Source organism: Trichechus manatus, unplaced genomic scaffold, assembly GCF_000243295.1.
Source record: "Trichechus manatus latirostris isolate Lorelei unplaced genomic scaffold, TriManLat1.0 scaffold00100, whole genome shotgun sequence".
Classification (NCBI taxonomy): Eukaryota; Metazoa; Chordata; class Mammalia; order Sirenia; family Trichechidae; genus Trichechus; species Trichechus manatus.
The window spans coordinates 2,782,638-2,797,913 of NW_004444036.1; the positions used below are offsets into that span (position 1 = coordinate 2,782,638).

A 15,276-nucleotide genomic window follows, 5' to 3' on the forward strand; every position below is an offset into this window, starting at 1 on the left:
GACACACACACAGACAGACACACACACAGACACACTCACACACAGACACACACACACAGACACACACACAGACACACTCACAGACACACACTCACACACACACTCACACAGACACACACACACTCACACACATACTCACACACACAGACACACACTCACACACACAGACACACACTCACACACACTCACACACACACAGACACACACACAGACACACACACACAGACACACATACACAGACACACACACAGACACACACAGACACACACACAGACACACACACACAGACACACACACACAGACACACACAGACACAGACACACAGACACACACAGACACACAGACACAGACACACACACACACACAGACACACAGACACAGACACACACACACACACACAGACACACACCAGGTTCTTAGATAGTTCCCACCCTGATGGAAGAAACGCACGTCTGTGATGCACTTGCTTTTACTCGAGTCTCCCCCCTTCCCCCCATGAATAATCAACTCCCTTCGAGAAGGGCCTCAGTTTCCAGCACCTAGAACAGTGAATGTCTTTCCATAGCATTAAATATTCTATCACCTCATGTTTAATGATCTCACGGCATTTGATTTCAGGAGCGGTCAATAATATACACAACTGTATTTTTATTTTTCTAAAGGGTTTGCTGAGAATAAAATGTAGGGCTCACAGCTGACCCTGCTGGGCTATGTCCTGTGTGACCTGAGCAATGCCGGTCATCCCCGGAAAAATTACAAAACTGCTGTGTGCTCACTGAAGGGGTTCACAAATTGGGCGTCTGTGGCCATTGGCTGGGCAATTCTGGGGGGCACCCAGGCCAGGTGGTCTGGGCCTTGGGGCCACGGTGAGTAAGCCCCACTCTGAGCAGGGCGGCACTAGCAGAAGTCAGTGCCGGGACCTGGGGATCAGGAGAGACTTCCTGAGGGAGAGGTGGAGGGGCCTCGGGGCTGGACGGCCCAGCTGAGAGAGCAAGCGCGTCAAGGGCTGGAGGCGGGAGAAGCCGTGATTCCCGAGGAGCAGAAGCAGAAAGAAGGGTCACTTACAGAAGGGGCAGGAGGCTGACCTGCTAGGCCAGGCAACTATCACCTCACTTCTGACAGATGGCGCTAGCCTCGGCGCTCTCCTGTCACCAGCCCAGCCCAGTCCCTGCACTGTGGCCACAGTGATCCTTGTATCACTGCCCACCTGGAATCCTTCAAGGCCTAGGTCTGTCTTCAGGATAAAGCCCAGACAATCCTCACAGCACCCTGCAAAGCCCCCGATCACTTGGCCCCTGCTCCGCCAGCTCTCCACCCCCAGGCTGGCCATGCTGCGCCGGGCATTTGCACATGCTGCTCCACCCATCCTGCCTTCTCCCTGTTGCCCGTGAAGTCCTCTCCTGACAGAGGCCCAACTCCAAGGCCCCTTCCTTGGGCAGTAGCCTGTGCGCTCCACCCTCCCACCCAACGCACCACTGAAGCCACGGGAGTGGGGGCCACTGGCAGGGGGAGTAGAGGCAGATGGGGACGCCCTGGACGGTCCCTGGGGAACACAGCATTGAAGGGACAGCAGAGAGGGTGCAGGCCACAAAGGAGGGCAGCAAGGAGCGGAGTGGGAGGAGGGAAAGTGGGAGGGGAAAACAGAGCCAAAGGAGTCTTTGAAGCTGCTGGGGTCTGCTGGGTGGGCCTACACGGGAAATATTTCTCTCTGACATCTCAGGACTTACAATTCTAAGCCTACTTGCACTTGCTAATTTAGAAAAATTGAACCATTACAAAGGACAATTAACAAATGATGTTCTACTTCAAAAGACATATCTATGGTTTTCAAGTGACACTGCTCGCCTCTTAGCTTCATAAGCTTCCCATTAATAGCAATTTCTTAGTAATTCTCTCTGTCCAACCATGTATACGATGAGGACGGCGAGCAGAGCCCATTCAGTATTTATTCTGGATCTTTACATTTCAAGGATGGTGCCTCTGAAATCACTGAGAATGACTTCTGGACAAAGAGCTTGGGCACTCCTTCAAGAGAGGAGAAAACCCATCAAAACGCATCTGACTCTCGGTGCAGCCTGTTTGCCGGCCGGCACGCATCTGGGGAAAAATACAAAGTACCCAATGTACTTCTTACTAAATGAAAAGAATAACAGCCCACGGCTCGTTTCTCGGGCTTGATGAAATAAATTCAGAAATGTGTCTGCAAATCATTTCACTTTATTCTGAGGAGGAGAAATGATAACTGCTTCAATTATAATTAGGGAGTATTTGAGAACTGAATCCCGCCAGGGCTGGGGCGATTATGTTTCCTAGCACTGCAAAAAAGGGTCTGGTCCAGAGAGAGAGGCAGTGAGCAGGGGGAGGCCATCACAAACGCACTCTGGAGGTGGCGCTGCGAGGCTATAGAGGGCTCTTCTCCAGGCCCAGGAAGGGCAGCAGGGTCTAGTTGAGAATCTTCACCCAAACCAAATGGTAACTTCAAGATAGCCCTTTCATCCTAGCCCTCCTAGCCTCACCCCCTCCTAACACTTGTCCAGGAGTGCGAGGGAGCAGAGGTGTGCATACCACGTCCACCTACAACTGCAATGTGAAGACATGTTCTCCCAGCAAACCTAGGAGGGTGCCACAGAGACCTACGTGCAGAAAGCTTGAGCCTTGGGCTCTGTCGATCTTGTTAAAGTACCAGTACCAGTTGCTGTCGGGTTGATTATGACTCACGGAGACCCCATGTGTGTCACAGTAGAACCATGCTCCATAGGGTTTTCAATGGCTGATTTTTCAGAAGTAGACTGCCAGGCCTTTCTTCTGAGGCACCTCTGGGTGGACTCAAACTGCCAATCTTTTGGAAAGCAGCCGAGTGTTCAACCACTTGGATCACCCAGGGACTCCTTTGTGGAAATTGTTGTTATTGTTGGTTGCTGTCGAGCTGATCCTGACACTTGGCGACACCACGTGTGCTGAGCAGAACTGCTCCATAGGGTTTTTAAGGCTGTGACTTTTTGGGAGCAGATCACCAGGCCTGTCTTTCGAGGCACCTCTGGGTGGGTTCGAACCACTAACCTTTCAGCTAGTAATCATGTGCTTAACCATTTGCACCCCCAGGGACTCTTCGTTACAGCAGGGATCTTACTTTCATAGGTTCTGTCCCAAATCTCTGTTATTGACATCGATTTGCATACGAATGAGGTAGTTTGGGGTGATGCCGGGTGGGGTCAGTTGGGCAATCTCTGGTCCCCTCCCAGTGAAACTGTGCATTTACTTACTGCTTCTTTCAACGCCAAACTCTTTTCCACTGAGAATATGGTGCAGGAGATTTTTCATATCGAAAGGGCTGAGGTTCATCAAACTTTCAGAAGCTTCTTCTCCTGAAAGCAAATGTGTTTTAAGTGTCCCGGACACAGGGCTGGTGACAGGTGAGGGCAGAGTTGGGTGGCCCTGGATGGGTGACAAAGGGTGCTGTGGATCTCCCTATTCCTTGGTGGTTCTAAATGCTGCTGTTGTAAATTGTGTCTTTTCTTAATGCTGCGACGTGTAATTTTTCATACTGTAAAGATCTCCAATGTTGGGATGCATCTTGCAGTTGACTTACATATTTAAGTTAGTAGCCTTCTCCCAGTGAACATGTTATTAAATGGGGATGGCATCTCATAGCAAGAGAATACCGGCAGGAGCTTGGAGGTCGGGGCAGGAAAGAAGATCCAGTGTCACTGTGGAGGTTCCAACGATAAACATCACTAGGGCCCAGCTCTTCCTGACTTAGGAGATTAAACCCCCTGCACTGCAGGGCCTGGCGGAAGTGACATCGGAATGGGAGAACCCGGTCAAGTCTGAGCACGTCCAAAGCTCTGAAGCCCTGGTTCAAGAATATCTGAGCAGGTGTCCCATCCCAGCGGAGCCCACATGCGGGCGAGGTGGCCTAGCACTGAGGGGTGGCAGGGTGGGGTGGGTGCAGAAGCCGCAGGAGCCCCTGCATCTTACCTGAGCAGTTCAGGCTCCGTGCCAGCTCCGTGGCCATCACCTGAATGATCAGTCCAATTCGGAGTCGAAGCATCTCCGCCAAGAGGCTGGGCTGGGCCCTGACGTACATGGCCAGGTAAACCACAATCTCCTGATGCAGACACAGAGCAGCGACAGAGCCTCAGAGACCAGGGAGGGCCCCTGGGAGAGGAGCCCAGCCCTGCCTCCCCCTGCCAGCCCCTAACCTGTGTGAGGACAGCGATACTGATGTCCTGCCCACTGGCTTCATAGATGAGTTTTGTGAGCTCCTCCGGGGGGAGGGGCCTAGGAGGGAGCAGCAGGTCACAAACACAGAGAAGCTGCCCAGGAGCGTGACTCCTCAACCTCCATGGAAGAGCCCTATTTTCCTCATGAGAAACTCCCGAGTGACAGAGTATCTTTCAGAAGCCCCCTCCTGAAGGGCAGCTAACACCGGCGTTGCCCTCACGGCTCCCCCACCAGTCTGGGCCCCAGGGACTTACGCAGAGATGGTCTTCTCCCGGGGCTCGGGGGGCAGGCCCACCGTGAGCTGCTTCTGGTGTGACAGCAGGTCCGCACAGGCCTATGCATTTGGAACAAGGGGGTAGGGGTGGGGAAAGGAGGCCCGGGAGGGTCACTGCCGATGAGATCAGAAACGTACCGTGACAAACCTTATGACTCACGTTGCAGTGTATTTGAAAACTTCATACTCAGACCCCAGGCTGAGCAACCTGAGGCAGGGCTGGATCCCAGTGGTCTGTGTATCTCTGCTGTGGGGCCCAACGGCCAGCCCCTCTTGAGGGGCATTCAGTGCAAACACACAGGCCTCCCTGATACTCAACCAGGAGGGCTGGGCCGCCGTGAGATACTGGCGGTCAGGGTTAATGACTGCGTTAAGAGTCCTAAATTGCAGGTTCCCCAACTATTCACCCACAATAAATATCATCACCTTAAACCATAACACTGAACAGAACTTAATCTCACTGTCTGAGAGAATGGCTCTGGAATTTGCAGTACCCAGGGTGGTAAATATTAATGGTCTTTGTATGGTGGATGTGCAGAAATAAGCGAGCTCTGTTTGAGAGGATGCCAGGGCACAGAGTGCCTTCCTTTTATGTCTTGGTAAACGTTTTCCTGTTGCTAAGAAGGAAAATTTCTTCTCTCACCTTTCAAGGCCAGTGGGAGGTCAGGGAGGAGGGCCTGCTTCATCTAGGTGTGAAATAACTGGTTTCCTTTACAAATAAGAGGTGATTGCCTCCAGCTTCCACAACAGGAAGGCTGGAGGTGGATGAGGGCACCGGGCTAAAGGGAGGACCAAGGGACAAGCCCAGCATGGTGGCTCTGACCTCTGCCAGGACCTCCACTTTCTTCCTGAGCAGACCCGAGATGTAGCGAATCAAACCCCACTCTTGGTTCAAGCCGGCTTTCGCATACAGCTCACTGAGGAGGTTGTGAACAGTCACCCCGTGCTGTCCAGAGAGACTGGTGTCCCAGCTAGGGCCCCTGTAAAGAGGTAGAAAAACCCAGAAATATGGCGCTGACTGTTGAAAGGCTGGAGTCTTTCAGCAGAACAGACCTGGTAGGGAGGGGAATTGCTGTGCGCTCTGCCAAGTGCTGCTGATGGTCGAGAGAGCATCTATTTGAGACAGAAACCTAATGTCACGGAACTGAAATTCTGGACTCCTCCAGCCTTCTTACCCTGGGAGGCCAGCACTGAGTAGCAGAGAAGGGGAGGGAAGTCTCATCACGGTGACCCTGGGCAATTTGGGTGAATATAGGCATGGCCCAGGCTTGCTAGAAGGCCAAGGAGGCAAGCAAAAAGAATTGAGGAGAATGGAGAGGGCTCAACCTAGTGGAGACCACAGACTTACTTTATTACATAAAGAATGTACAAGATGTCTGCTTGGTCCTGTAGGTTTGAACAATCTTTCAGCTGCTCAACCAGCTTCTCACAGTCCACATCACCATGGTCATCTCGGGGCCACTGGAAATCACCTTCGGGAGCCTGGTGGTACAAAAGTCCAAAAGGAAGGGAGAAGGGTGCAATGAATGTATGGGCTTTCAGAAGATCCGGAAGTGAACCCCCACCCTGGCCTCTGAACTCTGGCTGTGCTGGGCTCCGGTGCGTCAGTGGATCTTCGACATCTTTTTATTTATATGCTTTTAGTATTTTTGATCAGTGAGTCATTGCATTGGTCAATGTTTGCAAGAGACTGGAGTGAACAGGCCAAAACTAACCTTTGGGGTTAGAAAGTGTGTGAGCAGTTACCTTTGGGGTGGAGAGGGAGGTAGAGATTGGGAGGGTACGAAGGGGGTAATTCACACAGGGCCATTGGCACGGCGGTAACTCATTGAGCTGTACGCCTCCGCTTTATGCACTCTTCTGTATATATGCTATACTTCAATAAAATGTTTTGGAAAATAAAACAAGCCAAAAAAATGTATGCGGGTTTGGAACAACCTGAAATTGAGGTCAGGTTGAAACATTCTCCAACAGAAACTGGATCTTTCTATTCATGTGAAATAAAATCAGAAGAGACTTCCTGGATAAAATAACAAATTATAGGAACTAACGGGGAACACCCTGATATTTTATTTTCCTGAGGCATCTTACACCTTTTTGGTTTTTTCCCCCACATTAAAAGCATTAGGAACAAGGGCCCTGTAGCCTGCTTTGCAAGCAGTCCCCCTGGGCCGGCCAGCACAGATATGGTTGGGTTAGGCGGGGAGCTAGTTTACTTCCTCGTGTGCTACATAGGTTTTGATAAATAGGCAGAAAGTCAGTAGCTTTATCCTATTCACAAAATATAAATGATCACATCACATTCAATGTATACACTGACGCAAATCAGATTCCCGAAGACTAAGTGGTTGGGTTCACCTCAAAACCCAGAGCTTCTAATTCTAAAAGTTCTAGATTTCAAGAACTACAACTCTTTCTTTTGAGTTCAACTATTTATAAAAGTTCTTGAGAGTAAAAGCACCAATGCAGAACATTTTACATTTTTTTAGCTATTTAAATACTTTACCTTTTTTAGGAGTGGCTGAGGAGAATCAACAAGATTCAGTGATTTACGATGGGTACTCATAACTTTAGTTGGCAAAGCCATGGGAACAACTGGAAAACAAAAGAATCAAGAGAGATCCTCTGAGGAGCGGGTATGGAATAAGAGAGTGAAGCAAGAAGTGGAAAAGTTGAGATACAGAAAACAGGAGAGCCAACCAAGGAGACAAGTAAAGGAAGTCTCCAGAATGATCATGAAGGAAGATCCCAGGACAAAAACTACATACCAGACATGGCGGGCAACCAGGCCAGAAGGGGCAGTGAACTTCAGAAATGAGCAAGTTGAAGGGCTGTCATCACCATGCCCTATTTCTCTTCTACTTTTTTTTTTAACCTATTGAAACTATTCTAGAATGTGCTCTACCAAAGCAAAGGTATAAATCAATAAAGGGGAAGACAAGCAATTCAGGCAACGGAATCCAACTGAAGAGATAAGCAAAGGAAATTCTAAGATGACGGTGAAGAGAAGTCACAGGATGACAGGTATTCAAGAGGCCTAGTGTGCAATCAGCCCAGACAAAAGGAGACTCACGGACTCTTAAGAAAAACAGTGGACTCCAGAGATTTGCTGATATTGACTTTGTGGAAATTGTATTGCGAGGTCATTGGAAGGTGTGGAAAAAAAGCAAAAGCAAATGAAAAGGCAACTATTAACTTTAGAAAAACAAAAGTAAAACTGGCAATATAATCAGTACATTATAATGCTCAGCTAGAAGAAATACTGCATGTGTATAATAATATAAAGACGAAAATTGATTTAACTAAACTTTTAATATAACTACACTGGTAGCGAGGGTAAGTGAAGCAGAGGAGTGATGATGTAAGACAGCTAAATCCTCATCCACATTACAGACAATCAATAGATACAGAATAAAACTGATGCATCACAAGACAGCAGTATAAACACATTATTTTAGAAAAATGGAGATATGTAAATGCCAGAAGAAACAGCTAAGAGTTGAAAGTGGCTGTCTCTAAGTAGGAGGCCTGTGGGAGTGGAAAGGGATGAGGCAGGAAATATCTGCATTTTGCTGTCATTTAGGATGCTTTAATTTTTTGAATTATGTCTGTGTATTACTTTGATAAAAATAAATTAATTTAATAGGCAGAAAAGAGTAACATACACGGAATTTCCAAACCCTTTGCTTTTGCCATGACGGAAAGTATATCCCGAGTGGAGTGGATGGCACTGAAAACATGGCGGTCCTCTGTCTTCTTACAAAGAGGGGGCAGATAGCACTTCGAAGACGTGCTTTGCAGCAGGTGGTTGATATACTGGTCCAGTTCATCTTGGCTTTCTGTAACTGGACAGACAAGAAAAATGGCCAGTGAAAACAAGCTGCAGAAATATTCTAAACCCATAGGAGTGACTATGTATGCCATGTAGTACCAAGTCAATGAAGTGGAAGGCAACACTTAGGTTGAGACATCTGCACGCTCATCCCAGCCCTAATGACGTAAAGAGAGATTTTCGTAGATAATATGTGTGCTTATAAATGTACTGTTTGGAAAAACTTCATCCTGGGAAAAGACAAGTCAAGGTAGTGTTTACATCACATCATCCCAAGATGAACTGAACAGTATGTGAGACGATCTGAAGGCCAGCAGTCATTGTCTGGTCTTTTGGTCTGATGTGTCATGAGTGAGTTAAGCATGACGGAACCCCCAGCCCCAATCTCAACTACTATCTGAAAGTAAAAATAGGTCACTTTAACCCAAGGGTTCATTCAGTTTGAGAAATGTTATATGCATAGGGTTACATCACTCATATCCAGTCAAGCCTAGACCATTCTACCATTTCCTTCGAAAACCCAAGCAGTGTATTTCCATCTTCAGGATGTATCTGGTGAAAAGCCCTAGTTCCTAAAACTCTTTGTCCTTCTAGGTTTAACAAAGCCCTACCTTTGAGGGCGTCGTTTGCAGTTTAGGTTTTGAAATTGGTATTTTATTCATTTTAGTACATGCAAGTTTCAGAAGCCTCTTTTTTGTTATTTTAATTACCAATCATTTTCTGTGCCTGAGCCTACTGGCAATTTTATCACAATGCCAAAGTTTAAATAAACTGAGTAAAGCACCTGCAAAAGTATTCCAAGCCATACCTTGATTACAGGTATCTTCTAAATACCCTCCTATATCCGAATCACTGTCAGGACTGAAGCTTCCTTCACTGGCATCATCAAACAACTTCTCGTCACAGTCAGGATCCAGGAAGGTCAGGTACGTATAGAATGAGGTGGTGAGAAATTCTGCAAGGTTCCCTAATTTCACTCTGCCGAGAAGACACTGTATTAGGAATATACGTGGAACATCGACAAACTTCTGCTATGAATCACTGAGCCACTTTTCAACAGCCAGGTGGTACTTCTGCCACAATCAATAAATATATGACTCTGTAGATCACCCCATATAAGCAGTCAGTCAAGAAATTCAAACAAAAATTCAAGAGAAAGTATAAAGTGGAAGCATACAGCATATCAAAGGCCAAAAGGAATCTCGCTAATTTCTTTCTCCCAAACCAAATACAAACCTATTTCACTGAGCCAAAGGTTTTACAAAACATATTGAACAAATCACTTTTAACCAGAACCAACCCCTGATTTTTGCCCTAAAAGCCAGTGGACCAGAACAAAACCATAAGTAAACATTCTCTAAGCATACTTGTATCATTGTTTATGAGTCCCTGCCACCCAATTCAGTCACAGAGGGGCAGGGGTATTATGATAGAAGAGACTTTTTGGAGCCAAGTGTCTTTCCAGAAGGAATGTGATGGCCGAGCTGTCACCTGAGTGGCTCTGTTACATTAGGCTGGGAAGAGCTCCGCTGAAACATGGGAGCAGGGGCTGGCCACGCGGGCTCCTTCCGCAGAGGCTGCGGTCTTCTAGTTCTGCAGGCCCAGCCCCGAGGCTGGGAGCCCGCCGAGTTCTACCCACAGGAAGAAAGACGCTCTGTGTGCTTCTTAACATAGGATCCCTCCCACTAGCCAGCCTCAGATTATGAGTTTGTTTAAATAGCTGAGAGAAATGTTTAAGAAGTAAACTGAAACATGCAGTACAAATTAATTTGTAGGTGCTTAAGCTTCAGAGGACAAATTGGGCTGCTTCGAGAAAAGATGGTCAGAAGGAAAGAAGAGCCTTCTCTGAATGGTGTAAAAAGCTTTCCCCCAGAGCCATGGGGCTAGTTCTACGGATAGTCTTGTTTACCGTGGTGGAGTGGGGCGCAGAAAAAGGCAATAGATGGTTCTCTCTGATGCAGTTAGTGGAAAGGAGTTGGATTTATTAGGCTAAAGAGAGAACAAAGGTGGAAGGGGAGTCATTTCAAAGGGCTTCTGATAGCAAGCTACCGCAAGTGGACCTATGGGTAGAGTCCAGTATATCTAGTGAGTCCAATTTTTAAAAAATCCTCAAGCTGAGAGTGAAAGCTACAATGAGATTCAGCCTGAATTATCAAGAGCTGAGTAGGTTCTTCACACAGTTCTGTGAACTGTGTGCCTCTCTCTCCACACAGGAGGCCCTCCTGATTCCCGGCAGCCTCCTCGGGACTCACGCAGACCTCTGCCCTAGCGGTCTTGTGACCCTGGCCAAGCCATGTCCACTCTCTATACAGTTCCTTGTCCAGAAAAAGGGAACACAGTCTACCTCACAACGTGGCAATTCAATGAGAGATCACATCAGAGTAACAGAGACGCTGGAAGTGCTCAATAAACGGTATTATTTTCACAATGGTGAGATTTGGGGGAAAGAACTTATTTTGAAAAAAGGTTCTTTATGAGCTTATGGTACTTTCTCCTGGTTATGATGCCATCCACCAGGTGATAACTTATGCAAACTGGAGGTCAAATGTCTGACAGCGGATAGACTGCAGCTGTGGGCCTGGCCCTGGAAAGGTAGATGGCCCGAGAGGGGCCAGGGGAAGCCTGAAGTGAGGGTCACTTGCTGTCAACAGCAGGCCCTGAGAGCTTAACGAACACCCACTGAATGCTGTCTGAGAGATGATTCAAGTTTCACATGGGTGGCTGGATTAGATAAATCTGAACTTCTTTTTAACTCTAAAACTCCTTGCTTCAATGTTCAATGATTAATACGAAAATGGGGGGCAGGGCAGCAGAAGACTTTAAAAAACGGTCAATTTACGTTCATTTTAAAAAATCACAAATCACCTCGCTCCTCCAAAATAGCCATCTTCTAGTTTTCTAATTGTAGAAAGAACTGCAGAATGAATGTCGGTGCCATCATTTGCTAAGGGGGAAAAAGTGATGGATTAGTTTACTTAATCCGGAAATACAATTTTTGGGGGCATGCATAGAAATGTTTTCATCAATACAATCTAACTAAAATACTTAGGACATAGAAGATTCCCAAGATAAGAAACCCAACTGCTAAGGGACGCCCCCTAGTACTTAGCTCTTTCCATGGGAGCTGTTTTAAGTCTTTTGGAAAGGGCCCAAACCAACACTGGGGCGTGAATGAGCCAGAGGAAATGGACGAGTTACTGAGCATGGTGTGGGTGATGGGGAAGGTGAGTGTGGGTCTGCCCGTCATCCGCCAGCAGGTGCACAGGTAGGCCAGCTCGATCCGCAGCATCTCCACGATCATCTCGTTGTCCAGGGCCAGGTAGAAGTGATGCTGGTCGGTGAACTGAAAGTCAAACAAGGCCAGGTAAAAACCATCCTTCGTCTGTCTTGAAATACAAGGTGTCACTCATGGCAGCACGAATCCTTATGTTTTGTTGCCAGGGAAAGGCTCGGTCCTGGCTTTAATCCGTCTGATCATGAGGCTGTCTGCCTCTCGATCCGACAAATCAATCTGTCGCCTGCTGGGAAGCCACCGCGCTTCATTAGTGCAGAAGGGGAAAGTGCGCTCCTAGATTTATTTGCAGCTCCTTTCTCAATACTGCTGTCCCTGAAAGCAAATCGATAACTCCTTAACTCCTCCTCTTCCGGGCTGCTGGATTGGGCGAGAGCTGCAAAGTGAGCCAGCCACCGCGAGCAGGTGAGCCGTGGAGACTTTGTTTACCTGATGGATGACCTTGTTAATATGGACTACAGGTACTGTTGCCTGATGTTAGCGACAATCAAACTGTCCTCTTGGCCTCAGGACTAGTCCACTCTTGGCTCTGGACTGAAACTCGTTAATAGAGGAAATAGCTCACAAGATTTTTGGTGAGCAGAATGGGCTAGGATGAAAAAGAGCAACCCAGGGCTACAATCCAAGATTCCACAGCCAACCGTGTGCCCAGGTAGTGAGGGCTGCATTCCACATGGACAAAGCTGTCTTTCTAGCTGCTCAAATGGATGAAAAACATTTGGTATGCACTTCCATGGGACAAGCTTTCTTTGGAAACAAAAACTTGAAGGAAGACTTCCATAATCAGAATCCTAAGCAGAGTATTCAGTATCCCAGCCAGGGGCTTGGGGTCTGAATACCAAGACTGGCTGTATGCCACACAGAGGGCATGACAACAGCCTATGCAAGTACTGGGGACTAGCGGCAACCAGGGGCATAAAGTGACATGTGACTAACAAATTTGTAAAGCAGTGTGTCACTAGTACTCATGACTAGAAGTGATGCCCACTCAGTGCAAGCCAAAAAGCATTCATTGAGCACCTACTGTGAGCAAAAAAATTGCACTAGGAACTGGATGGCATCTTACATGTCTCTGCCTGAACATGCCCATGCATCATCTCCACGTTCAAGGAGAAACGCCCACCAGAACAGAAAAGAGAGCAGTACAAAAGGATGCTTGTTGCTTTGCTCCTGGCCTACTCTTCTCACCTGGGGTGTAAAAGTAAAGATCTGGTTTCTAATCACATAGAGTTTAGACGTGCCAAGGACACCAATGTGCCGATACGGTCTCCCACTCAATTTCATATTCTTGTTGCGTCCTATTCGAAAATCAAAGAGAAACTGGAGTTAGGGTAAATACGGTAATAACTAATCCAGGCAACTTAGGTTAAGGCTGGGCTTATTTTTATGTTAGACAACCCATTTTGGAGTTTGGGGACAAGGCTGAGGATCAATAAACAAATTCTACCCCCCTTCTTTTCATGCAAATATATGAATAGCACCCGGTTCAAGAGCCCTATGGAATCAAACTATTAAAAGGCCTTTTGTAAACGTTTAATTTCTTTAGTACTGAGCCATAATATTAAACACAGTCAGATTTTTAGGAAGTCGAGAGAACACCCTCCCGTTTTCAGTATGTAACCAAGTATTTTCTGATACTACAGATGAAAACGATCAAGACAAAAATGACAGCTCTGTTTGTGAATTTTCAAACTTGGGCTCCTTATTCCTGCAGCAGAGCTGGCTCTGGTCCACCCCACCTGCCCCGACATCTCCTGAAGGACATGAGAAGAACCACTTGTGCACAAGCAAAGCTGTGGGGCCACCTGCTGTATTGATCGTCCCAATTCTTTAGAACTTGCACCCATCCCAGCCCCCTACCTGACCCCAAACCTAGAAATGAGATTCCCCCTCGCCAACCATGCCCTGATACTTCCCTAGACCTACCGAGCTTGGCATATAAGTGGCTCAGAATCCGGCCAGGCTGGACCCGAATCGGACGAATGTCGGCAATACTCTGAATGCTTATCCCATGTTTCTTCAACAACTCCTTAATGTGACTGTTTTCTGCCAAAACAGTGACTGTGGACAAGAAGGGAGAGGGCGTCAGCCTGAGACTCTGGTCTCCTCGTGTGGTTCTGCATTATTTATTGTTCCCCTCCTCGGGCCGGGAGAGCCACATTAGCATGCTCTGCCACGGAGATATGCTCTGAATATCACGGCACACGTGCTGCTGCTGCTCTGCCTGTCTCCCTCTGTTCTCTCCTCCCCTCAACAACCATGATGCATATTTATCAAGTATCCGCAATATGCAACAGTCTGAGCAGAAACTTCTAGAAATCATCTTCACCAGGTCCCGAGCCAAATTATCCCATTCCAACAGCTGTCCTGCCACCCTCTGGGTCTGCACTTGTTTTGAACTTGTCTTGTGTTCTTTTGATATAGCACACTGGGGTCCTGTCAGGAGCGGGGGAGGAAGAGCTCCATAGGGGGATGCCAGGAGAAGCCTGTGTCCCTGGCCCCAAAGGACAGTATGAGTGGACTCTGCTCACACTGGGTGCTTGGACTGAGGGGGGACAGCGGTTGGGATAACCTACCCTCCAGACAGCAAGGAGAGCTGGTGGCTGGTGGGGATGCTGGGGCGGGGGTGGGGCAGCCTGGCCCACCCAGAACCACAGCACTGGGCCCGACCCTGCCCCCACCCCGGGTCCCGTTTGCAGAGAGCCAGATGCCCCGCACTGCAAATGGGACCTGGGGCATCTGGCTCTCCAGCAGGAGGAACTCAGGGGGCCTGGATGTGGGGGCCTGTGGTGGGGGTCAGTGCCCCCACTTGGGGCCACATAGGGATCAGCTAGGCCACACCTGCTGGCCTCAGCGAGAAGGGGCAGTGCTTGCGCAAAGGGAAGGTGTCCCGGGGAGGGCACTGGACGGGGCAGTACTGGCCACGGGGAGAGTGGGCGGTGGGCTGCAGCAGAGCCTGCTGCGAAGTGCAGGGGTCGGCAGGCACTGTGCTAGGCCAGAGGAAGAGGCTCGGCTACTGTTCAGGTGGCTGCCGACCCTCACCACTGTTCCCACAGGCTGGCAGGAAATGCCACCGAGACCTGAATGTCACCCTTTATATATATACAGCACTTGACACTTGTCACAGTATTTTACTATCCATGATGTGATCTGAGCTTCCCAAGCCCTCGAGGGAAACACTGCATGCTGAAATGGCCAGCTGGGGCTGAACAAGGGCTGGAACCTAGCCCTCCAGGTCCCAGCAAAGGGCCTGGTGGGTGGCTTCCCCGAACATCTCTCTCTTCTGGGGCTTCCAATGGCATGTGGATATCCACAGTTATTAAAACCACACACTCTCTGACGACGTTACCCTTTTCGAGCATTGGTTTGGACGGAGCCCTGCGCGGCTTGCAAGCTGACACGGCCGTGTGCAGAGACATTTCGGAAACTGCACTTCCCCTCACTACACGCCAGCCCCGCTGACATTTTCCTTTCCAGTCTGTTACATTTTTAAAAATGCTGGTCAGGACCCAGCAGCCTGGCCCAGCCTGCAGTGTGACAAGAAGCCTTTTCGAGGGCAGCTGGTAGCACACGCGCCGGGTAAGGGCACAGACTCCGGAGTCAGGCTGTGAACAGGCCATCCGGAAGTCAGAAGTGGGTTCATACCCCCAGCCG

The 15,276-nt window shown here is 48.5% G+C and overlaps 1 protein-coding gene across 2 annotated transcripts in view; it reads right to left on the reverse strand.

Moving 5' to 3' along the window:
* The window catches only part of PHKA2 (phosphorylase kinase regulatory subunit alpha 2), a 77,681-nt gene that overhangs the window by 9,336 nt on the left and 53,069 nt on the right, over window positions 1–15,276 (reverse strand). For both annotated transcript variants that reach the window (XM_023737253.1, XM_023737254.1), the window contains 13 exons: window positions 13,549–13,683; window positions 12,811–12,920; window positions 11,529–11,673; window positions 11,196–11,274; window positions 9,139–9,308; window positions 8,164–8,343; window positions 7,005–7,093; window positions 5,847–5,980; window positions 5,322–5,478; window positions 4,479–4,558; window positions 4,203–4,281; window positions 3,979–4,108; window positions 3,264–3,365 (listed from right to left, as the gene is read on the reverse strand). In XM_023737253.1, coding sequence (XP_023593021.1) covers window positions 3,264–3,365; window positions 3,979–4,108; window positions 4,203–4,281; window positions 4,479–4,558; window positions 5,322–5,478; window positions 5,847–5,980; window positions 7,005–7,093; window positions 8,164–8,343; window positions 9,139–9,308; window positions 11,196–11,274; window positions 11,529–11,673; window positions 12,811–12,920; window positions 13,549–13,683 — 1,590 coding nt within the window. The remainder of the gene's footprint in view (window positions 1–3,263; window positions 3,366–3,978; window positions 4,109–4,202; window positions 4,282–4,478; window positions 4,559–5,321; window positions 5,479–5,846; window positions 5,981–7,004; window positions 7,094–8,163; window positions 8,344–9,138; window positions 9,309–11,195; window positions 11,275–11,528; window positions 11,674–12,810; window positions 12,921–13,548; window positions 13,684–15,276) is intronic.